The sequence below is a fragment of the Dermacentor andersoni genome, chromosome 8 (genome assembly GCF_023375885.2).
Source record: "Dermacentor andersoni chromosome 8, qqDerAnde1_hic_scaffold, whole genome shotgun sequence".
Lineage (NCBI taxonomy): Eukaryota > Metazoa > Arthropoda > Arachnida > Ixodida > Ixodidae > Dermacentor > Dermacentor andersoni.
Window position 1 is genome coordinate 17,960,105 of NC_092821.1, and position 24,447 is coordinate 17,984,551.

Genomic DNA, 24,447 nt, shown 5'->3' on the forward strand with positions numbered 1-24,447 from the left:
TAGTTGCGAAAGAGAGCAAGGAGCATAAAATGGCCACTCCCAATTTTCAACACTGAACAAGTAACAAATATAGTCACAAGAGTCGAGGAAGAATTGCGCAAATGGTCAAGCAAAAACTGGATATATAGTGAGCTTCTAAGTGTAGTAACGACAGAAACACGGAAAGAGAAGCAACATGTTTGTTGGAGAGGAAAAAAGAGACCCAAAAGCTGGTGGAACAGGGAGATCCGAGAAGTGAGCGTCGAACAACAGAAAGCAATCCGAGAGCACAGGCAATAAAAGAAAAGCACAGTTGAGGCAGGATGAAGTAGCCAGAAAATGGGAAATATACCAGGAGAAAAATTCTATGGCTCAAATACTGGTTCAAGCAAAGATAAAAGCTGAAAGTCAACATTAGTTGTCAGAAATACATGAGAAAAAGAAGGCTGCACCTAGAAAACTTTCGAACCACATAAACTTATTCGGCAGGATGTCTGGAACAATACAATATATCCTAGATGAAGACGGAAGTAAAACTGAACGAGGAAACAGCAATAAATTACATCCTGAATATAACAACCGAATCTTTTCAAGGCAATGATGAGATTTTACTTGAGGAAAGAAACAGCATGAAAGAGAACCAGATGGAAAAGCAGCTGGTGCTCACAAATTTCAACTGCAAGGAAAACGAAGAGAAAATTCCGAAGCAGACATCCACAGGGCTAGACGAAGTTCCCGTTAGGCTGATTAATAAACTAGGTCCAAAAAGTAAGGAAGCTCTGTTGAAAGGAGTAGAAAAATGTCCGAAGGATAGACGAATACCAGACAGTTGGCGACAAACTGGAATGAATATAATTTATAGTGGTAAGAGGCAGAAAGATAGAATTCACTCATATAGACCGTTGACCATTACATCGGTTAGCAATGCAGGCAATTAAATTAAAGCTACAACAAGGGGCAGAGAATAATGGCATTTTGGGAGACCATCAGGATGGCTTCACAAAAGGTAGGCACCTGGATGATGATTTTTTGGCCTTACTCCGTCTATGGAAATATTCAGAGTAGAAAGTAAACCAATATATGCAGCTTTTTTAGACATTACAGGAGCACATGCAACATTTTACAGACAGCAACATTTTGCGAGATATTCTGGAAGAGGAAGGCTTACGTGATGATTGTATACAGCTTTTGAAAAAAGCTTACCTAGAAGATACAGTTTGTGTTGAATTGGAAGAGATGAGGAGCGAGGATAAAGTTGATATCAACAAGGGTCTGAGGCAGGGGTGTCCTTTGTCTCCACTGCTGTTTATGATGTATGGCGACGACAGAAAGGAGGCTGGAAGGAAGTAAAATTGGGTTTAATCTCTTATACAAACATGCAGGTAATGTAGTAGAACAGAAGCTTCCAGGTTTGTTTTAGCAGATGACATTGTGTGGCTAGCTAACATGCAGAGTGATATGCAACGTCTGTCTAATATTTGTGGACAGGACGGCAAGAATCTAGGTCTAAAATTTATCGTAAAAAAAACAAGTGTTATGGCATTCAATGAAAACAGCGCACAGACAGTGACAATAAAGAGCCAAGATATATCTCGGGTAACAGAATATAAATACCTTGGTATATGGCTAAAAGAAGAATATCATATATGGAACTACTACAGAGAAAGAAGAATACAGGGGAAGACAATTGCGGTCATAATGAAACACAGAGCGCGATAGGGATACAATAGGTACGAGGTGCTGTGGGTTATGTGGAAAGATGTAACGGTTCGAAGACTTACATTTGGAAATTTGGTTGTTTGCTAGAAATCAGGGGTACAATCAGGACTCGATGGCAACCAAAGATCAGCGGGACGTCTCGCATTGGGCACTCACAGTGTGGGATTCTCCTCCGCGCTCTTGGGACAAAGGAACGACAACACAGTAGTGCAAACAATCACAAGGGCATTTATTGCACCTTTCATAGATCAATGCCTGCCTGCCGAGTTGCTATCCACAAAACATGCCGATGGGCGCGCGACAAATCTAAAAACCGACTCGCAGCGACTGGACGGCGAGCGAATATGTTCGCCCCATGCTGGATCCCAACGCCTGGTCGTTCGCGTGTACGGTCACGCGAACGGTGGTGCGTTCGAAGGCAGGCCACGCGAGGCGGTCTCGCAAAAGCATGGGTCGGCGCGCGCGCGGGACGTCCACGCTGTTCGCCGATCCGCCGGGAAAGACGAAGCGCCTTGTCTCCCGGCGCCCAAGTAACCCCGCCTGTCGGCGGCATTAGCAGCGCAACACTCACGCCCTCTCCCGCACTGCGCTTCAACCACATCGACCGCCGCGGGCGTCACGCAGGCCACGCGGCGAAGCGGGATTGCAGGAGATGGGGGAAAACAGGATATCAGGGGACGCGCGAGAGTCGCGCATCCCCACAACAGGAAGCCTATAAATTAAGCTGTATAGGATGATATGGGCTGCACAAGATTTGAAGTGAGGGAAGATCACAGTAAAATTCATTCTGAAGAGCGACTGAGGAATATGGAAGAAAGTAAATGGGCTGAGAGAGTGTTCAGGTATATGTACAGGAAAAACATTGATTCACAGTGGAGGAAAAGAACTAGGAAGGTTACCAGCAAGTATGCAACCTGTATGGTGAGCAACATGGCAACAAAGAGCGTCAAGCGGAAAGTCAGAGAGTCGAGATAACCTCATGGGTGGCGGCAATAGAAAGGAAACCTGCTATGAGTAACTACTAAAGATTAAAAAAAAAACAAATTAGGAAAGAAACAATTTATGATAACTCAAAGGGAAGCTCATTACTTTTCGAAGTGAGCTCAGGATGCCTTAGAATATGCACTTATAAAGCGAGATATAAGAAGGAAGAAGAAGCATGTGCTTGCTGTGCCAAAGCTAAGGAAACGACGAAGCATGTTTTATAAGAATATGAAGATATCTGCCCAGCAGTCGATTTAGGCACCATTGGCCTCCTTGAAGCTATTTGTTTGAGAGAGAGCTGGGGAAAAGGAAACATGTCTGCAATAGAGATTGGTAAGAGGTGATTGGAAGATTGGTGGAAGTAGGGAAACTACAAACAACGGACGCATAAGGAAACAAAGTTCACAATAGTGGTTCAGAAAGTTTGGTTATGGGAATTCATCAAGGTGTTTTTTCTCATTCCTTTCTTTTCTTTTTTTAACATAGGTAGGTCATGAGGCAATATATGAGCTTGGTGGCACAACCCACCATCAAGTTCCAAAGAGGACGCTCATAGTATACATCTATCCATCCATTCTCGTTCACTATGGCCGCCCTGTTCAGCTTTTCTTCGGCTGCTTAAGGTCTTTTTTCGACCGCCTTCCATGCTTCGTGCTCCATAGTTAGCTAATTTTTTAGCTCTTTGACCTGTTTCGCAAGCTCATGCTGGAAATCCTCGATTTTCTTGAGCCTAGCATCGACATCACAATGTCTGGCGATTGACTTGACTTCCTCCCTGTTCTCACCTGGCGCCTCCTCTACCTTGAGGGAGCCCCCACACACTGCACGCTTTGCCTTCTCTCTCGTCATGTGTTGCACTTGGCTTTTTCTAATGGAAACACCGATGCTTTCAGAGCATGTGCCTTTAAACAAAAGCCGATACGAACAGCATCTAAATTTTTAAAATACCGCAGAGTGATTATCACCAATGTTTTAGAAGCAATAAATGGAACCTCGTACTGCCTGACCTGTACGCATGGTTCTGTCACCTTTCTTCTGTTCACAACACGCTGTTAGGTGCGAGGAAATCGACGAGTCGGTCGATTATGACAATGCTCCTTCTATTTGATGTTCTTCAGTTAGCTGTGGATGGGGAAGTCATTGGCATTGTTCAGGTTTTCTTGGTGACTCCTTTAAGCACACTGTCCTTACGAAGTTCTTCAGCTGCCAGCAGTCGAATCGGTGCAAGTTGTACCTGCCCACTTTGTCACTTTCTGAGTCTGCAGCAGGCTAACACGCTCGCTGCAGCAGCGACTACGGTTGCTACTTGTATCCCACCAGGCTGGAAGGGAAACCCAGGAATCACCTGACAATGTCCAAGCAGCCGCAGAGTTGACAGAGGGGTTTGTTTCTTTTTCTTTTTGGATGAGTTCATCAATAGCAGTTCGTCCATGTCGTCCTTGTTCTTGACTTAGGCGCCAGGAAGGCGTTTGCTGATACACCAGCATGACGATCTGCTGTACATCATGACTGTGTCGCAGCAATTTCGATTTAACTTAAGTCGTCTAATGTTGAGTCATTGGGTGCCTTCGGCGGTAGCGGACTCTGCGGTGTAGTTCACGGAAAATATCTCTGCTCGTCGATGAACGTGAGCCTTATGGCTCACGCGAGTCTGTTCGAAACTGGGGTGGCTGCTAGCAGCGGTTTTTTTCAGTGGTAACGTAGTCATTCGTGCAACGGTGTTTGAAGCAGCTTGTGACCTTTTTGTGTTTGTGAATGGTCAGGAGGCCTTGACTCTGTCGTCGATATGTTGCACCCATGCTTGTGGTTCCGAACACTGCTTCGCAAGTGATGTTCGCTCTCCTCGCTGCAGTGGTGAGAGGATCAAGGGTGGTAGCATGATGGCCACTGGACAGGCTCCGAATCTGCCACACCCTTCGCACAATGTAGGGCAAGTGGGCAGGTGTGTATGAATCATGGGCTAACTTGGGTTGTAGCATTCGGCCGGTCACTGACATCTGTTCCCCGGACGTTGCATGGGGTGGGAATTGAGGTGCCTTCCTGTGCCTTGTCCCCCAACTCATGCGCTGTGTTTAGCTTGATCTTGACCCAAGGTGCGACTACGGAGCCACCCTGCTTGAGTATCCACACTAACTCACTCACTGGCCTGTCATTTTGTTGAGCGCCTTTCTCTGGCGAATTCGCCATAGATCAGACAGAGTCATGTGCCACTATGCGTGACGTTACAGCAGTGCAATGTACGTAGGCGCACTTGTGAGAAATATGTCAACTCTCCAGCTGGGAGCACAAAGCTCGCAAGAAGAAGAGCGAACGGCATTTGGTTTGAAATTTCAGCTCTTTCCATGGCACATAGCGATGTAATACTTAGCAGACACGATCGCTAGCACACACTGTATACACAAAATGGCCACATCTGGTGAGGGGCCCCTTAACATTTTGGACCCAGCCATCACTAAGTTGAAAATCCTCAATGTTCATATGAAGCGCTACGGCTTCTGCCTTTTGATTTAAAACATCACCGGACACCAGCACTTGCATGGCGATCATGGCTTTCAGTCACATTAGAATAGCTTCAAGTTTTGGGTGGGCACTGTGGCTGACATTCTTCTGTCGAGATCGGGAAGATTTCTCAGCGGCTTCCAAAATCTTTACCTTGTTTATGTAGACTGATATTGTCTCCTTCAAGAGTTCTAATTCTTTTGCGACGTGTGATTGCAACAAGCCCCTTTGCACTTTCCTGATAATGGTGGCCTTCTTTTCCATCGTCACTATGCTATTATTTCCTCACTTCAAAGCCTTTGTCGGAAGGCGGCGGATGACGAAGCCAGTGTCGGCACCATTGTTAACAACTGGCGATGAAACCACGGAAGACAATCGGTTGTTGAAGAGGCTAAGCCTAGCATCACAGTATGCAGCTGAAGAAAACCACAATGCACATGAGTGGCGATACAATGAGTACCACTGGCCATATGCGACTGACGAGTGCCGACAGCAATGAGAGCACAAAGGCACGTGGGAGAGTGCATCAAGCGGTGCCTATTGAGGCTGTACCTGAAATGGTAGCTCTGAATTGGCATGCGAGATGTGTGCAACGCTGCTTTGAGGCTGCAGAAAAACAAAATGACAGCGATGTTGTTTGCATTTTCGGTAGTGTCAAACTTGCGATTGTGAGAAAAATTCAGAAATATTAAACGAGAGCAGTTCGAAACATTCAAAATTTTCGTTATTATTATACATAACTATATGGAGCAAATTGGCAATAATATTGCAAAGTTAAAGTATTCCCGCTGGCCCAGAAAATAGGGTGTCCAAAAAAATCAGTCGGCGACTGTATCATTATTATGCTGTAAAAAAAAACATATTCGAATTCGACTTTCTGTTATTAAATATGTTGTAAACCATTCTGCTAATCTTACGCTGCAACTGCACGCACCTGAATTACCAAGGACAGGTTGGGTTTCGGTGAGTTGTCGCAAAATAACTAGCACGATCTTCCTGTGTCTGTCATGTAGTATACTGTGAAACAAAATAAATTTTTCTTGTCTGCAGTTGTCAAAGTGGAGAAAGGATCATAGTTTTTGTCATTATTGTGGCAAACATGCCAAATTGGCAAACTTTGTCCAAACACGAGTTGTGCAAAAATAACATGTCAGGACTTTATAAATGCATTTGAAAACAATGTGATAAAATGGGTGGAAGCGCAAAGCAAGATTGTGGCAGTGTACCGTATGGTTCACATGAATAGAAAATAGAGAGCAACTGCCGATTTTCACTGGAAGTTTTGTTGTGCAACGGCTACCCCGTTGACAGTGAAATTGAAGACACTGTGATGGAATTCACTAGTGAGCACCGTGGACGAGTTCTCCTGATGACAGCAGATTCAATTCATTGCAAAGGCATTTGAATTGCTCATTAGTGCCTCATTTATCAAAGGGAAAACGCTTCACTTTTCGCATCAGCAAAGGTGGATAGCATATTGTAACAAGAGTGCTGAGGAAGAATAAGTGTCCGCTGGGACAAACTGTTGGTACAAAAGAGGTCCCGTCGGCCACTGCAGTCTGTAAACATGGAAAAAAAAACCCGAAGCTGCTATCGACGGGAGAGGACCAAAACCAGCGCATAGCCAGCATTCACCTCAAGATGCGTACAGGTCGTCTGAAGCGATTGCTGGCGTGCACCTCAGGAGCCCAGTGCATGCTGCTCATTTCCTGAGGGCAGTGTTGCACACAACTAGGCCCGCTTAGTCATCGCCAATGATGTGCTCTGGGATGTCGTCACCAAAACCTGTCCCAGGACAAGAATCCTTACAGTTCCCGTGCCATATTCAGCTCTCTCAATGAATGAGCATATTGATAAAACAAGTTATGTTTTATAGTTGACTGCATTATGTTTCAATTTTATTCACATCAATTCCAGAGGTCAACTTACATTCTCCATTGGTCTATATTCATGTTCTTACACTCATACACCGATCTATACATAACTAAAAGACTCACTGGGTGTAACATTATCGTGGACCAATGTAAGGGCCACAACACCAGGACAAGAGGGCTCTGGATTAAGCTCTGCCATCTAAGGTACTTCAATGTGCTCAAAAGGGCAGTATTTTTGCCTTTGGTCTCAATCACTATGCAGGCAACAATAAAATACCTGCTAATTTATCCTCAGCGACAGAACATCACACACACTTGAGCAAGTCGTGCCAAGCTAGGCAGACTTAGTCATTTACCACACTCGTATAAGCAGGCAAATGTAAAAAAAAGTGCCGGTCATTGCCCACCTGAGGTGGAGCTTAACTGCTCCACAGCCTCCATAGTCTGCACGCTCCTAGACTCACTCCCTGGTTTGAACGAGCACCCAACAGACTTGTCAGCGAGAGACAAGCTGCACTGCATGCCAACCTCGAACTGACCACCGATCTTTGAAGGGGCATGGCATGCCGTTTTGGCAGTGATGCTTTCAGCTAGGCTCATCGCATTTGAGAAGCCTGCAGAAAATAAGTGAGGCAATTGCAGTCATGTTACAGCATCAAGAACAAGAGGTAAATACAATAGAATAAATACAGGAGCACTTCACGATGCATAGCCGAGGAACACAAAATAACCCTTCCGGTTCAGTATTCCTAAAGGGCTACAAAGGACAATCCACATTGGATACTCGAAAGCAGGGCAACCTCCTTTTGTGAAAGGCTTATGACAGCGGAACATATTTCAGACAATTTTTCATCTCATGCATTTTAAAGCTATTGGTGTAGTCCAACTAATTAGAACTTACTGCACCATCCTAAGGTCATTGATATCAGCATATTTAATGTCAACTGTAGGATCTCCTGTCACACCATGCCTTGTGCCAGATGATACTGACACATGACCTCGTTTATCTTTTACGGGTGAGCGCTTTTACCGTCTACAAAGTGTTATCGCTCAGCGCAGGACGCGTCTACATGTATCGGAAGTTTTCAAAATGTTATCGATGCTTCTATCTGCTTTCTGTTGTCGCTGAACCTTGCGTAAGCTGAGTGCATGTATGCACAACACAAATGGTGTAGAACTTTGTGGAAAGGCACGCGGGTCCCAGCGGCTACTCTGGAACATTGGACAACTGATCGATAAAAGCCGACGTGCTTCACCCGCTGTTCAGATATTCACTGATCGCGGATTGTGTTTGCCACTGTCACTGTTCTCTGAGTATAACATGTTTTCTGAGGGCACAAGTTGACCCAATAAAATGCTAGTTTCCTCATTTTTAGTATTGCTGTTTTCCTCACCGTCACTACTACGTGACAATACCATCCCGTGCTTGCAAATTTTCTATGTCCTCACACTACCTGTCTGCTGCCCAGGATTGCATGTCAGTTCGATTGATAACAATTCAGTAACCCTGATAGGCCGTCGGTTACCTGCCCTACACATTACATTGCTGGTCCAAAGTTCATTTTCAATTCAACAGCATTCTTTAAGAACTTTACCCATTTAGCGGTAGGTCTGTACGTATGTATGTATGACGGCACATAACCTCTTTCCTGTCAACTTGGGTTTGTGTGTAGAATATGATCAAATGGGTAGAGCATTTGGTCGCTGTGCTGTCCCTGGGAACTGGGTTCAAAACTAACTGCCGGCCCAACTTCGGTCGCTCAGCATGTAAGAATGGGCATGTGTTGCTATTCAACAAACTTCTTTGATGCTAAGTAGGGTCACTGGGTATGTGGTACTCGGTATGTGCCATTGTTCAATGAGCAGCCTGTCCCAGTGATCTCCAATTACCCCCGTCTTCTCATCTAATTCTAACCTGACTGTGTCTAGGTTGGCTGGCCTGCTCCCTCCCAACTAATTTGGTCTTTCTCTTTTCAAATTGAGAACAATCCTAGACCTCTCTAACCTATGATCACTACTATTTACTCGACCTCACACTTCTACAACTTGCACTATGCCAAGGTTGGCGCAAAGTATAATATCTATTTCATTTCTTGTGTCCCCATTACGACTTTTCCAGGCCCACTTCCTGTTATTCCGCTTCCAGAAGAAGGTATTCATAACTCAGAGGCCATTTATTTCCATGAAGTCTGCCGCATCTCTCATCTTCTAATTCTAGAGTTCATGACATAGTTGCCAGTCACCTGTTCCCCCACCCAATTTTCCCCCACTTTCGCATTAAAGGGCCCCTCGAGGTCCGGCCATTTTGAGCTGACAAGCACAGTGCATACAATGCGGACTCATAATCAAGGATGCTAAAATTACATCACTACACACCGCGGAAACAGCTAAAATTTTGAACTAAACACCGTTTGCTCTTCTCCTCACGGGCCTGCGCTCCAAGATGAGGGGATGACTTATATCAACAAAAGCGCCTACGTACATGTGTATGCTGTGATGTTGCTCATAGTGACATGTGACCCTTCAAGAATTATTCAAGGCAACATGTGTTATTTGTGTAATCTGTTGTCTCAAGAGACGAATTAAAGTTTAGAGAAATAATATAACATGCACATCGAATGTCTGCTGTTTGTTTTACTTTGCACCACAGCAAGAGAGATGTACAGTCGAACCCTTTTTATAACTATACCGGTTTCAACAATATATTGGTTATAACAACAAAAAGCAGCTGCACCATAAACTTTTGTAAGTTTTCTATGGGGAAATAACCTGCTTACTTCAATGTCCTCATGGCGCATTATCATTTATAACGATGAAGTATGGCTGCTGGGCGTCCATACCAAAAGGTAATGTAATGCGAAATCCTTCAAAAGAAAGAAGGAAAGATGAAATGCAAGCCGCCCAGAGCTTCTCTCCATGAGAGATGCACACCAGCGTCGTGCACATTTCTTCCGTCACATTTCCACCCCTCCGAACACGAATGAACTGTGCCCATAGATCTGCGCTGCGCAACCCTCCGAAACACGACTGGACCGTGCCAAATGCGCTGACAATGCTGCCGGCACTGCTCCCAGATTGCTCGCTCGGCCCTCACAGTTGGTCCTTTAATCTCTGGCCCTTATTCTGCGCAATTCTGCTAACGGATTAAGTCGCTCATGCTTGTCTTTGTTCGTTGCATTGAAGTCATTCCTGGCCACATTGTTTCTCAGCCTAGTTTGACATGCCACTGAAACGGAAGATGGCTGATCAGCCCACTGATCATCCGCAATGCACGACATTGCCGGTGAAAAGAAGGCACACTGCTATAAATTTGGAAACAAAGTGCTTCTAACCGATGAGGCGATCGTCGCAAACACGCTTGCATCAGATACCGACGGCAGCGATGACAGAGTAGGGCAGGCTGCGTCAACATTGTCCCCGCAGGAGGTCCTGCATATGATTCAGTCCCTCATGAGCCTGTTTTTGCGAGGGACCTTCCGCTTCCCTACATGGGGCACCTAAATGCCTTGGAGAAGGGTGTCGGCAAACTTCGCATAAAGCGAGCAAGGCTGACGGACATGCGGTTTTTTCAAGCAAGCCAGTGGGGAGGTATATGGCGAGATGCTTGTGGCGATCTCTCTCCAGGATTTCTTCTGGATTTCTCAAGCTGAGATGTTGCCATAGCAGCCTTCCCGCATATTTTAAAAGGCGCCTCTTGGGGCCACCAAAAGGATGCCTCGGTGGAGCTCGTATGTCATTTGCCGCTCTTGACTCTTTGCAGTTGTTATACCAGTGCCGTTCTTGAACGCCGACCGTCGCGGCTTCTTAACATGCGATTGAAGCGCGCAGGAAGCAGAGTTAAACAGTTGATCGAGTCAACACAATCAGAAGGCAGAAGGAGGAAGGTGGCGGGGAGGAGAACTGACCTTCGCGCCATTATATTTTTCTCGGAACCGCTATGCCATTCCCCTTTTTCGTGGAACCCGGTTATAACAATGGATTTTTTGTGGCACTTGAACCAATATTGTTATAAGTAGGTTCGACTGTATTTCTGTTTCGTCCGCTTATTCCCACATCGTTCAGTTGCAAGTAAACACAATGAAACTATATAATTTTCTAGCCTGTTCCAGCCTGTGGTCATGCTCTGTGATCCACTTGTGTCAGCCTCGGTATCTGTGTAGCACTGACCAATGCCTCCTCTAAACAACATTATGCCTTGGACGTCGCTTGTTTTGCCATTAGAGGTTTGCCTACACAAAATGCGAGCAGATCGCCCCGTAGTCGTGCTCCCAACTGTACTGCTGGAGCCAGAGTGATGCTGTTGGCAACACTGTGTCGGTGCAGCGGTGCATCTGGCGACACGTTGTGCAGGCGGTTGCTTGTAACATGCACTAGAGGCGTGACGAAGAGCACACGCCTGCTTCGTCACAAAATTTTTCTTTGAAGCTATTAGAAATATTCTAATGCAAATGATATGACATGCTTACTTTAATTTTTGTGTGTATTCGGACATAACAGAACATTTATGGTTTCCATTGATGCAACTCGTTTCTAGCATTTTTATAAGCATTCGGCCATCTTTCGACAATGTCGTGCAATGAGTTGTGAAGTTTTGAGCATTACATTAATTTGGCAGCTTTCCAAAAGTTAAAATTTTGTCAGGATTTGTTAGTGTTAAAAAAATGAACGGTGAAGAAAGGTATGCTCAAAATTTCTGCTGATTCCTTTTATTTTCGATCAGCTTTAGCATTGCTGAGCCGGTCTGAAGTAGTGGTTGCCACAACCATGGTGGCCGCAGCTCTGGGCGGGCAGGCTCCTTGAGTTCACCATTGCCGAGAAGACTGTGAGGCACACCTTAGCAAGTATATTTTTTGAATCTTACACATTAAATACCTTTCTTTCTGACTGAACATGAATGGGACACGAAGTCAACAGGCACCTTCGACGCGTCGAACACGCTCTCAGTACTGTTACGTTATTTTGTGTTAAGGCACTGCTATGAATTAACACAAAAAACTTTAAAAAGAACCAAACAAGACATATTTGATTTAAGAACGAAGAAATTTTGTTATGTAAATGGAACACACTGAAGTATGTACTGGCGCAGGGAAAGAAAAGGGCATGTTAACAGCTAGGTGAGGCAACAGTTGTTTGAAGACAATGCATATTCAGGCTCCCACCAAAATCCCCCTCTCCCCGCCATGCCTAGAGCTGACGACATTCATGTTGCCAACTGGGCATTTTGCGCGTCACAAGTCTCCCATTCGATCGGCATAACATCAACACCAAAATACTGGGGAAAGTGCAAGTCCGAAATCTTGATCGGACTAACAGGAGTCATCAAGCTCATGGATGACATACTCGTCTTTAGCCACAATGAAGTCAGTCATGAGAGGAATGCTGACATTATGCTCAAGCAGCTGTCTCCTCAAACATCCCTGCTCGTTACTCTTCGACAATGAAGACTACGATTCATCAAAAGTCTCCACACCACTGTCCAATGACTACATCCCGCAGGCAGCCAGCTCAGCGCTGTTCATCGACTCGTCCACTTCACCTTTGCTGCAGAACATGATCAAAGCACCCTGCTTCAGCTGTTTTGAAGTATTGCACTTCATCGACATGCCAACTGTGGAGGAAAAAGGAAAGTAGGGAAAGGAGGAGGCAAAGGTAGAGAAGAGGTATTTCAGCAGTCAGGAGGCTTTGTTTCCATTACTCACAAATTATGCTTCAGGGATCCACGACAAGATCGCGACAATCATTTCCTTGCAGAAATTTCTACTATAACTTGAGAACTTTTCCTGACAGGGGGTTTCCTTTCAAGCAGTTTGGCGGCAGCATTCCTGTCAGCCACTCCTTGAGCAAAATTTTTAAAAAGCGGCCTGATAAACTTCCTGGAACTTAGAAGCAGCAGCAGCTCTTTGCGGTGGTCAGTGTCGGTGTTTCCACAGCTCATCACTGGTAGGCTCATGGGCTCTTGCACAATCCTCTGTGTGTAAAGTTCAAGGGCTTCGCGACGGGCCTCCAATGAGGAAGCACACATTCCACGAATCTCCGAAGACCTATGAGCAGATTCAGCAGTTCCCGAGATTGATAAAATAGGCCACAACAGTCTCGATGAGCGATGGGCCTGTGCTTATGAGTGCTGCTTTTTGCTCGCCGTAGGAATGCTATACGGCCTGCACAGGGAATGTGCTCACTCGCCGCACGCACAATGTATCTGCCAATCATGGCCACGCTGGCGATCTGAGGGGTGGAGACAAATGGTCGCGCTGAAAGGCAGTTTTTTAACCCCTGCGCTGTCATGTTCAGGACCTCATCAAAGGTGCTTGTCGCACCATGCAATTCCTGTTCAATAAGAATAAGATGCTGCGATGAGAACGTGGTCAAGCTCTTAACATTGCTTCCACTTGAAGCTGACACGATTCTGGTCTTCAGCATCTTTTCCAGGACACATGCTGCACTCCTTACATCTAGCATGTCATTGTACCCGGCAATGCGGCGCAGAAAGCCAAACATTGCCTCGATCGGGTCATTCGACATTTTCTGAGTCAGGATGAACTGGAAACTTTTTTCGCTGTAAGTAGACGATGGATGCAGGCAACTTTTGACTTTGTTGGAAAAATCAGTGTGATAAATTTTCTTGCTTAAAGTGCCCCTCACCAGGTCTGGCCATTTTGAGCTGACAATCACAGAGCATACAGTGTGTGATAACAATTGTGTCTGCAAAGCATTTCATTGCCATGTGCCGCGGAAAGATACGAAATTTCAAACCGAACGCCGTTTTTCGTTCTCGCAGCCCCCGCGCTCCAAGCCGGAGGATGATATACTCCCGTCCCTGCACCTACGTAGTCGTGTCTGCAGTGTGACGGAGCTCGTGGCGACACGTGACTGAGAATTATTGAAGGCACCATCTGTTATTTGTGTGTTCTGTTGCTTGAATTGACGAATTGAAGTTTAGAGAAATAATAAAACACACGAACGGAATGTTTGTGTGTTTTTTGCTTTACTTCGCACCGAAGCAAGAGAAATGTACTTCCGCTTTGTCTGCTTGTTCCCACGGTCGTGCAGTCACGTGCGCAGGTACCGAAACTGTGCCATGTTCTACTGTGTTCCAGTGCGTGATCATTCCCTGCGATCCACTTGTTCTGCCTCAGTATTAGCATAGCACTGAATTATGCCACTAGTACGGTTTCCTTGCACATAGCGTGGAATATTTGTGCGCTGCATGAACGACAGAACAGCTCGCGCGCGATGTTGTCACAGAAGTGCATAGCAGTGAAAAAAAAAAGTGACAAAAACGTATGCGTCACGCGATCCTCGAGGTCCAGTATGGGAGAATGCAGGGAAGGAATTTTGCTTGTGCAGGCTAGACAGGGCGAGTAGAGAGACTGTCTTGCTTGGCAGTAAAGCCCGCCCGCAGAAATCATGGGTTTGTGGCACTGAAATATTTCTATCTCAGCTATTAATGAGCCGATTTGAAAATTTTCTGCGGCAGAATGCTCCCTAGAGGACACATAACTTCCACCATATAACAAAAATTTGCTATGGGGCCTGGTGAGGGTCCCTTTAAGGTGCCAACAGTAAGCTGCAGCGCAAGCTGGGCACGGAGAACAATTGCGCCCCCGACAACCTATTCCAGCAGCGCATCAAACATTGCAGTAACAGCGGCATCATCTCGCACTGTTCTCTATGAATAAAGAGTGCTAAGGTGATGATAAAGGCTTGGAGAAACTGCAAGCTAAAAAGGACGGACATGCGAAAGCAGACGTCTCAACACCAGCTGCCCTTTTCACTAGTTGGCACTGGTCTGCGTTCTTGAACTGAAGCCATGCTCCATTTTATTGTGTCCGCAACTGAACATTGCTGACAAAAAAAAAGGAAGAAAAGGAAAAAAACATCGGGTTCCGGTTCCTTCACACTGCGGCGCTTTGATGACTTGCGGCCATCCACTACTGCACGACAGCGCAAAGTGCAACGGGTGGATGTCTGATTTTCCCTTCATTCAAAGTGCTGAACTACTCGCGAATCTACTGGCATTCTACTGCTGGCGAAACTACTGGCATTACCGCGTCCCTTCGTCCCGACCGTCAGTAGCAGAATGGTCGAACGCCGCACTTGAAATTTATTAAGCATGACAAGCACCAGCGCGAAAACAAGGATGCGGAGACGAAGTTTGACATCACTCTGGGTACTCTCATCATGAGCGGGCGACAGCAGCGCCATGGTGCGGTCCTGCAGCTGCTCCAGCCGCCTAAGCCGTGGTCCATTTCAATCTGTTGTCGACTGTACATGCTGCTCTTCACTTTGATGCCAAGTTGGGTCATTGTGCATGTGCCAGTATTGAATGAAACTCTTTGACACCACTACCAACACTACCCCTACCGCTACCATAACCAACAATTGTGCGCCAATCATAAGATTGCTAATGACATTAAGGTCACCAATCATCTCAAAAGAATGGATGCACCACCAATTTGCTTCATCTTAACCCAATTAAGGCCTATTTTTTTTCTCCAAGTGTGACCACTCCGGGTTAAGTTCTTATTTATTGCAGGTTTAACATCTTCAGACTGACCTATATTGCAAAAAAGTTAACACATTTTTTTCAGAGAGACTATAAAGTGGCAATTAATATTTTTTGTAGAAAAGTATGCATTGTTTATTTTTCAATACAGATACAGATGGGTTGCATAACTGCTTATAAGAATAAAATAGTAGATACACCGAAATAGATATGTTCCAATTCGGCACTCACCTACGCCTTGTTCAGGTGTTTCGCAGCCGCACTCAGTACGTGCTGCTCTTTATTGAGTCACTTTGACGCCAAATTGGGTCCCAGGTGTGAGCACTTTTCATATTACTACTTAACATACAATCAACAATTGTGCACCAATTATCGGACTGCTAATGACATTAAAGTTGCCAATCATCTCAAAAGAATCGATGCACCACCAATTATCTTCCTCTTAAACCATCGAGAGTATTTTTCCCCCAAATGTGAACCCTCAGTGTTGAATATTTTTACTGTAGATTTAAAATCTCAGACTAACGAATGTTGCAGAAAAGTTATCTCAACTTTTTCAGAGTGACAATAAAGTGACCAAACATATTTTCTGCAGGTAAACATGCATTTTTTATTCATGAATACAGATGGGCTTCCATTACCACTTATCAGATTTCTTTTTTAAATATAGAGAGGCTAGAAAGCAACAAAGAGGCTAGAAACAGTGACGTGCTCCCAGGGCTCGGTTATGTTAGCAGCTTCCACCATGATGCTATCACTACCATGGGGGTTTTGCTCTAGTGCATAAAGCCCACCTTTTTGAAACAGCAGTTAATGGTGAAAAAGGGTCCCTGCATGGCCACTGGATACAACCTTCATGATGACAGAACTCCCAGTTTTCAGAATCATCAATATTGTTACAGACCAGTAGTTACGATAAAGAAGAGGCCAGCAGTGTGAAGATGACGACAATAATTAGAGGCTAGTAGTATGGGCTGTTGTCTTCTGGCAAAGTGCAGCGTATTCATTTTGTAAATAAACTTGTATGTAGCTTTTTGCCTGTGACTTCCCATGTAACATATTTGGTGGAGGTAGACATGCCCTGTCCTCGTCATGGGGCTCGCAGTGGATGGTACATCGAGCCTTCCGTCACGGCTCCTGGAGATGACAGCTCGACTCAACCGGCTCTGACACCTGCTGCTACTCCAACGAGGCACATCGCACTCTCCACTCCACGTGATCTTGGCGTATTCTTGGAGAAAGATGGGGAAGACGTCGATGACTGCATCAGCCTGTACCAACGCGTCAGCACCAATAACCAGTGTGACTCAACTGTCATGCTTGCCAACATAGTATTTTACCTCGGTGGATTGCACAGCTCAAGTATGGCTTAGGACAAACGCAGACGAGCTCACCAGTTGAGATACACTTAAACAAAAGCTGCAGAACTTGTTCGGCAACCCTTACGGTCACCAACTTGTTGCTGTTGTGCCTGACGATCGGTCAGAACAAAGGATGCTTCACCTGCAGACATGCGGCAATCACAGGTGCTGATCCCACCTCATTGTTCACTCAAGGAAGCTCAATCAGCATCATGAGTCTTACGGACAGGTAGTCATGTTCCAGATCTTTGGCTTTCGAGCACCCAGAAATGACAGCTCGCTTCAAGATAACAATGTCACCCTCTCCTGACCATCACGCAGAGGTCACTGATTGATGAGAGGGTCATTGTCGAGAACTACCGGGAAAGGCATCAAGGCCGGTTCAGTTTGCCATGTGGAAGCCGCCTCGTATTGTGCAATGTTGGGAGCAGGAGGTGGTGAATGGTAAGGCGTTTGTGATTGTCCTGTGAAATCCCTTGACGAGGGAAAGAGGGAAATAAACAGCATAAAAGGTGGACTGGGACGGATGCGAGAAGGAAGAAGCTCGGACATACACACTCTAGCATGTAGTGTGCTCTGAAAGTTAAGAGCCCTGTGTATAAAACTCAACCATGTACTTCTGAATATAAAACCTTTTCTTGTTCTCGTAACTGTCGCTCGGAACCCATCTTTCTCTCGGCACCTGGCACGGCACCACAATGGAACCATTGAAAACTACTACAACTTGCTGCAATCCTTCCTGGTAATAAACTAATTGACTAGATATCCGATCACCTGCACCTCCGACTCCAATCCGTCACTTTTAATTGCAAAACCTCTTCTATAGCTCAGGTCCTGTCAGGGGTGCTGCAGGGCTCAGTTCTCGGGCCGCTCTTATTCATCATATATGTTAATGACATTATTGAAGTAGCCAGAAACACACAAGTGAAAATATCTCTACGCAGATGATTGCGTGATCTATTCCAACATTCGTACTCTTCGTGATCAAGAAGTGCTTAACAACATATTGTCACGTGGTGGTGACGTTAAGAACACAGTGGCGATACTGCGAAAGGCAAAACTAGATTTTATTGGGCGAACCTGTGCCCACAAAACAGGCTACACTTATAGCACAACGAAAGCGGCGAACACAGTCGGCGATCGTCGAAAATCTGATCAGCGGGTCAAGCGCGTCGGCTTTTATACAGAATCGTCGAATGTTCCAGACTAATCGTTGGGACCCGCGTGCCTTCCACAAAGTTCTACACCATTCGCGTCAGGCGAATAAATCAGATAACACAAGGTTCCGCGACAACAGACTGCGGATAGAAGCATCGATAACTTTCCAGAAACTTCGGATACATGCAAGCGCGTCCCGCGCTGTGCGATAAGATTTGTTAAGACGGCGAAACGTGGTCGCCCGATAAATATAAGTACACGTGTCAATACCCCCCTCTTAAAAAGCATCGTCCCGATGCTACAAGTATAAGAGCGAAACACAAAAGGACACTTATTAAACATAGTTAACAAAACAACGAAAAGAAAGCAAGTCCAAAGGTCAGTTACGCGAAGTCTCAAAGTTCGTCAACGCTGGTGGTACGGCTTGAGTCGCACAACGTGGACAACTTCAGGTCGTGAGCGGCGTCGCTGTGACAGCGAAATGCCGTCTGGCACGACCTCATAGTCCAGTGCGCCAATACATCGGATGATCTTGTACGGTCCGAAATAGCGACGCAAGAGCTTCTCGCTCAGTCCTCGTCGGCGTATAGGGGTCCAAACCCAAACACGGTCACCGGGCTGGTACTCGACAAAGCGTCGTCGGAGGTTGTAGTGTCGGCTGTCGGTCCTCTGCTTGTTCTTGATCCGCAGGCGGGCGAGCTGTCGGGCTTCTTCGGCGCGCTGGAGATAGCTAGCGACGTCAGGATTTTCCTCGTCAGTGACGTGCGGCAGCATGGCGTCGAGCGTCGTCGTCGGATTCCTGCCGTAAACCAGCTTAAACGGCGTGATCTGTGTTGTTTCTTGCACCGCCGTGTTGTAAGCGAATGTTACGTACGGCTGGACGGCATCCCAGGTCTTGTGTTCGACGTCGACGTACATTGCTAGCATGTCGGCGAGGGTCTTGTTCAGGTGCTCCGTGAGACCATTCGTCTGCGGATGGTAGGCAGTTGTCCTCCTGTGACTTGTCTGGCTGTACTGCAGAATGGCTTGGGTGAGCTCTGCTGTAAAAGCCGTTCCTCTGTCGGTGATGAGGATTTCTGGGGCACCATGTCGCAGCAGGATGTTCTCGACGAAAAATTTCGCCACTTCGGCTGCGCTGCCTTTCGGTAGAGCTTTAGTTTCAGCAAAGCGGGTGAGATAGTCCGTCGCCACGACGATCCACTTATTCCCGGATGTTGACGTCGGAAACGGCCCCAACAAATCCATCCCAATCTGCTGGAATGGTCGACGAGGAGGTTCGATCAGCTGTAGTAACCCTGCTGGCCTTGTCGGTGGTGTCTTGCGCCGCTGACAGTCTCGGCATGTCTTGACGTAACGAGCGACGTCGGCGGTCAGACGCGGCCAGTAATACCTTTCCTGTATCCTCGACAGCGTCCAGGAGAATCCGAGGTGCCCAGCGGTTGGGTCGTCGTGTAGGGCGTGCAGTACTTCTGGACGCAGCGCTGACGGTACAACAAGAAGGTAGCTGGCGCGGACTGGTGAGAAGTTCTTCTTCACTAGCAGGTTGTTTTGTAGCGTGAACGAAGACAACCCGCGCTTAAATGCCCTAGGGACAACGTCGGTGTTCCCTTCCAAGTATTCGACGAGGCCTTTTAACTCCGGGTCTGCTCGCTGCTGTTTAGTGAAGTCTTCCGCGCTTATTATTCCAAGGAAGGCGTCGTCGTCCTCGTCGTCTTGCGGCGGGGGATCGATGGGGGCACGTGATAAGCAGTCGGCGTCGGAGTGTTTTCTTCCGGACTTGTATATTACCGTGACGTCATATTCTTGTAGTCTGAGGCTCCACCGGGCCAGCCGTCCTGAAGGGTCCTTTAAGTTAGCTAACCAACACAACGCGTGATGGTCGCTGACGACTTTGAATGGCCTGCCATAGAGGTAAGGGCGGAATTTTGCTGTAGCCCAAATGATAGCGAGGCATTCCTTTTCAGTCGTAGAATAATTGCCTTCCGCTTTTGACAACGACCGGCTAGCGTAAGCTATCACGTGTTCATGACCATCTTTTCTCTGGACTAGCACGGCACCGAGGCCTAGGCTACTGGCGTCAGTGTGGATTTCGGTATCGGCGTGCTCGTCGAAGTGCGCAAGTACGGGCGGCGACTGCATGCGTCGTTTGAGTTCTTGAAATGCGTCGGCCTGCGGCGTTTCCCAATAAAATCTAGTTTTGCCTTACCCAGCACCTCCACCAGATGTCACGTGGTGGTGACGTTAAGAACACAGTGGCGATACTGCGAAAGGCAAAACTAGATTTTATTGGGCGAACCTGTGCCCACAAAACAGGCTACACTTATAGCACAACGAAAGCGGCGAACACAGTCGGCGATCGTCGAAAATCTGATCAGCGGGTCAAGCGCGTCGGCTTTTATACAGAATCGTCGAATGTTCCAGACTAATCGTTGGGACCCGCGTGCCTTCCACAAAGTTCTACACCATTCGCGTCAGGCGAATAAATCAGATAACACAAGGTTCCGCGACAACAGACTGCGGATAGAAGCATCGATAACTTTCCAGAAACTTCGGATACATGCAAGCGCGTCCCGCGCTGTGCGATAAGATTTGTTAGACGGCGAAACGTGGTCGCCCGATAAATATAAGTACACGTGTCAATATTTTCATCATTTTCAGACTGGAGTAACACATGACAGATGAGCATTACCTTCAGCAAAACTGTGGCAATGACTTTTACTAACAAGAAACAGCCCCTAAAATTCACGTACAGCACTCAAGGGTACAGTATTAACGAAGTTAACAAGTACAAATGCTTTGGACTTACTTTCACAACTAACCTAACCTTAGTTATGCCAACCCTTAGTTGGCATAATCATATCAATAAAGTCTGCTATAAAGCGCTGCAAAAATTAGGGTGCCTAAAACAAACTTTAAAGCAAGGCACTAAAGAGTGCAAGCTTACAGCCTATAAATCACTAATTAGACCTGTTTTAGAGTATGCTTCTGTAGTGTGGTCGCCTCAACGCATAAAGGATATTTCCAAATTAGAATCCACTCAGAAAAAAGTTACAACCGTATGTCTTCACCGTCATCGCACGCACACGCTTTATCACTGGACCCATTGTCGTTTCGTTGCACGTGTGACCGTCTAATCTTGCAGCACAAAATCATGCAAGGATCGACTAACAATGAAGCGCCTACCTTGCTAATCACACCTACTGTGCGAGTAAGCCGACGTATTCACCCATTAAACATAGCTCCCTTCATTGCAATAATAGATGGTCTTAAGTTTTCTTTTTTTCCACACACTGTTGAATTATGGCATAACTTAGTTGGTTCTCTGCGTTTATTGCCGACTAATCAATTTCGGAAACAACTGCCTAACCATGTTAGTTGACATTCTTGTGTTCATAAGTTATGTAACCCACTTCTGCTATGTCTCTAAATGAGATAGCAGCGTTTGTAAATAAATAAATAAATAAGTGAGTAGGACATTTGAAAGGTCCCTGTATATAGTGTAAGAAATTAACAAAAGAAATGAATTCATACATCAAATTTGTCCGCTTTGAAAGATCTAGCTTATGCAGCTTACCGAGCTATGATATCTATTCCAGGCACAGAGCTAAAAATTTATGAAGTTCTAGCTCCAATTTTTTTCATGCTGGACCATCTTTGCAAATTCCTGTTATAACATTCAGGCCTTCAATCAAAAATATGCTTCCAGCAATCACCAGAATTTAGCTTTTTCTCTCCAATTGTAACAAATTTCGTTATAATCGACCCACTGGTTATTCAGAAAAGCATTCCTGCATTTTACATGGATTTGAATAGGCGGCATCGGAGTTTGGCTCGAGTTAAAGCTTGCTCTCAGGAGTATGTAGAGACACTTGTGCTACCTGATGCAGTAGAACACTACGTAACATACTACACATATGTATATTTTGTAACTAAGACTCTAGTTCAACAAGATTGTTGACCTACATTACAGCACCATGGTGCTGTGCTCTCTGATGACTGTTCAAGTGATGAGGACCTGGAGGAGACGGTGCAACTTTATGGCCGGTCACCTGTATGAATGCACTGGTGTATCTTTAGGGCATTTCTGAACGAGAATCTCTGAAGGTAGAGTGGGCACTGAAATGGCTTCTCGCCTCATGTGTTTCCTGAAGGTGCTCCAGTATGAGAAGCTCCGAGAGCATGAAGGGCACTGATAAGGCTTCTCGCCTGTGTGGGTGCGCAGGTGAACTTTCAGGTTGCTCTTTCGTGAGAAGCTCTGACAGCATGAAGGGCAGTCAAATGGCTTCTCGCTTATGTGAGTCACCAGGTGCGCTTTCAGGTCATACTTTCGTGAGAATGCCTGGGAGCATGAAGGGCACTCAAATGGCTTCTCGCCTGAGTGAGTGAGGAGGTGCTTTTTCAGGTCGCCCTTTCGTGAGAAGCCCCGAGAGCATGAAGGGCACTGATATGGCTTCTCGCCTGTGTGGCTGCACAGGTGCTCTTTCAGGGAGGTTTTTCGCGAGAAGCTCTGAGAGCATGAAGGGCACTGATATGGCTTCTCGTTTGTGTGAGTCACCAGGTGTGCTTTCAGGTGATATTTTTTTGAGAAGCCCCGAGAGCATGAAGGGCACTGATATGGCTTCTCGCCTGTGTGGGTGCGCAGGTGAACTTTCAGGTCATACTTTCGTGAGAAGCTCTGAGGGCATAAAAGGCAATGAAACGGTTTCTCGTCCGCATGGATGCGCAAGTGGTCTTTCAGGTGAGCCTTATCCGAGAAGCTCCGAAAGCATGAAGTGCACTGAAATGGCGTCTTGATTGTGTGGGTGAGCAGGTGGGTTTTCAGTCTCTGCTTCTGTGGAAAGCTCTGAGGGCATAAAGGGCAATGAAACAGTTTCTCGCCAGTATGGTCGCTGGCATGTTCTTCCAGAAGAAATAGTTCATCAGTCTCATAGTCACATAGCTGACATCGGTGGAAGCATCCTTGCTTTGAGTTGTCACATTTGGCAGTTGATGCAGAAATTAAAGGCCTCGATGCTGCACAAACAAAAAAAAGTAAATAAGAGTTAATAAGAAATGGCAAAAAAGAACACAGAGGCTAAATTTAATGACAAGCAATCTTTTTCATTTGATTTGGGAGATCTTCAGGGTGATTTCAAGTACGATGAAACAAAGAACTCCTAACGGTTATTTTTATTTCCTCAGTAGCCACCACAAGATCACCTATGTATAATTTGCACCATATCGACTCTGTGTCAGGAAGACTCGGTATCACTACAAAATCAATGCCTTTGTGAATAAATAAAGCTACTCCGCCGCCCCTACCTCTTGAACCTGTCACATCGCAAGACAGAGTAATTAGGAGGCACAAACTGGCACAACAAATTTGTTTTATACCAGACTTCATCAGTGAGTTTCCTCTTGATCACGCACTGAACTTTGGCAACATTATCTTAAGTTGAGATTTGAAGGAGCCGGCTAGGAAATGCTGCAGTTTTTCCCATATAACCTGCCAACCCGCATCCTCTTTCAGAACAGCCCAGAAAGAAAAAAAATAATATGTGCGTATAACCCATGAAAATAACTGCATACACAACCCCCAGATGTGTACAAAACAGCATCCATTATGGGATTAACTACTTGTCCATGTCGTATCTTAAGCCAATGACTGCTTTACTGTTTCCCGAGATGGGACCTGGGCCGTTGATCACAGCTTATCGTGACCCAAGTTCAACTCTGCTAGCACCATGTGCACTATTACCTGTTAAATGCAAAATGGCAACCCACGCAGAGGAGGAAAATGACCGACAGTGGAGGAGAGAAGGGAGCTTCAACACACAGGGGTGGAAAAAGGGTGGGATTCCCAAGGAGATAGCGAAAGTGTGAGTACTCGAGAACCTTCCCCTGAAGTGTGGCTTTGTGGCACCGCAGGCTGTGTTGTCATGGAGCGAAACTTCAAATCCAAATTTCAGTAATTCACACCCCGATCCTGACCTTACAGAAAATTTTTACAATGTTTGGAGCGGCTCAGAGCTGCAAAAATACGGCAACTCCTTTTGCAGTGCACTCTGCTCCTTCCTTGTGCTTTGCCATCACAAAATAGCGGCAAATGATTGCTGGAACCGACAAGGAATAGTACGCTCCCGTTGCAAAGCCCAGTGGATTTTAACACACTAGCAGGTGAAGGTATTGTAGTATTTGCAAAGGGAGATACCAAGCACCGTTGGTGGCTTTGAAGGAATGACACACACACTAGTTTCATACTCTGCCCAACTTAACCTTCGGCTGCAGGGAGGGTGTCCACATATAGATTATATATATATATATATATATATATATATATATATATATATATATATATATATATATATGAGGAGTTTTTTTTCGAAGT

The 24,447-nt window shown here is 45.8% G+C and overlaps 1 protein-coding gene across 5 annotated transcripts in view; it reads right to left on the bottom strand.

The window, feature by feature from the left end:
- Positions 1–24,447, bottom strand: part of LOC126526634 (uncharacterized) — a 627,639-nt gene that overhangs the window by 71,203 nt on the left and 531,989 nt on the right. For 4 of the 5 annotated variants that reach the window (XM_072289589.1, XM_072289588.1, XM_072289587.1 and 1 more), the window contains one exon: positions 7,463–7,669. In XM_072289589.1, coding sequence (XP_072145690.1) covers positions 7,463–7,669 — 207 coding nt within the window. Of the gene's footprint in view, positions 1–7,462; positions 7,670–20,725; positions 23,094–24,447 lie in introns of those variants that run through there. The other variant, XM_072289590.1, reaches the window with a different exon arrangement.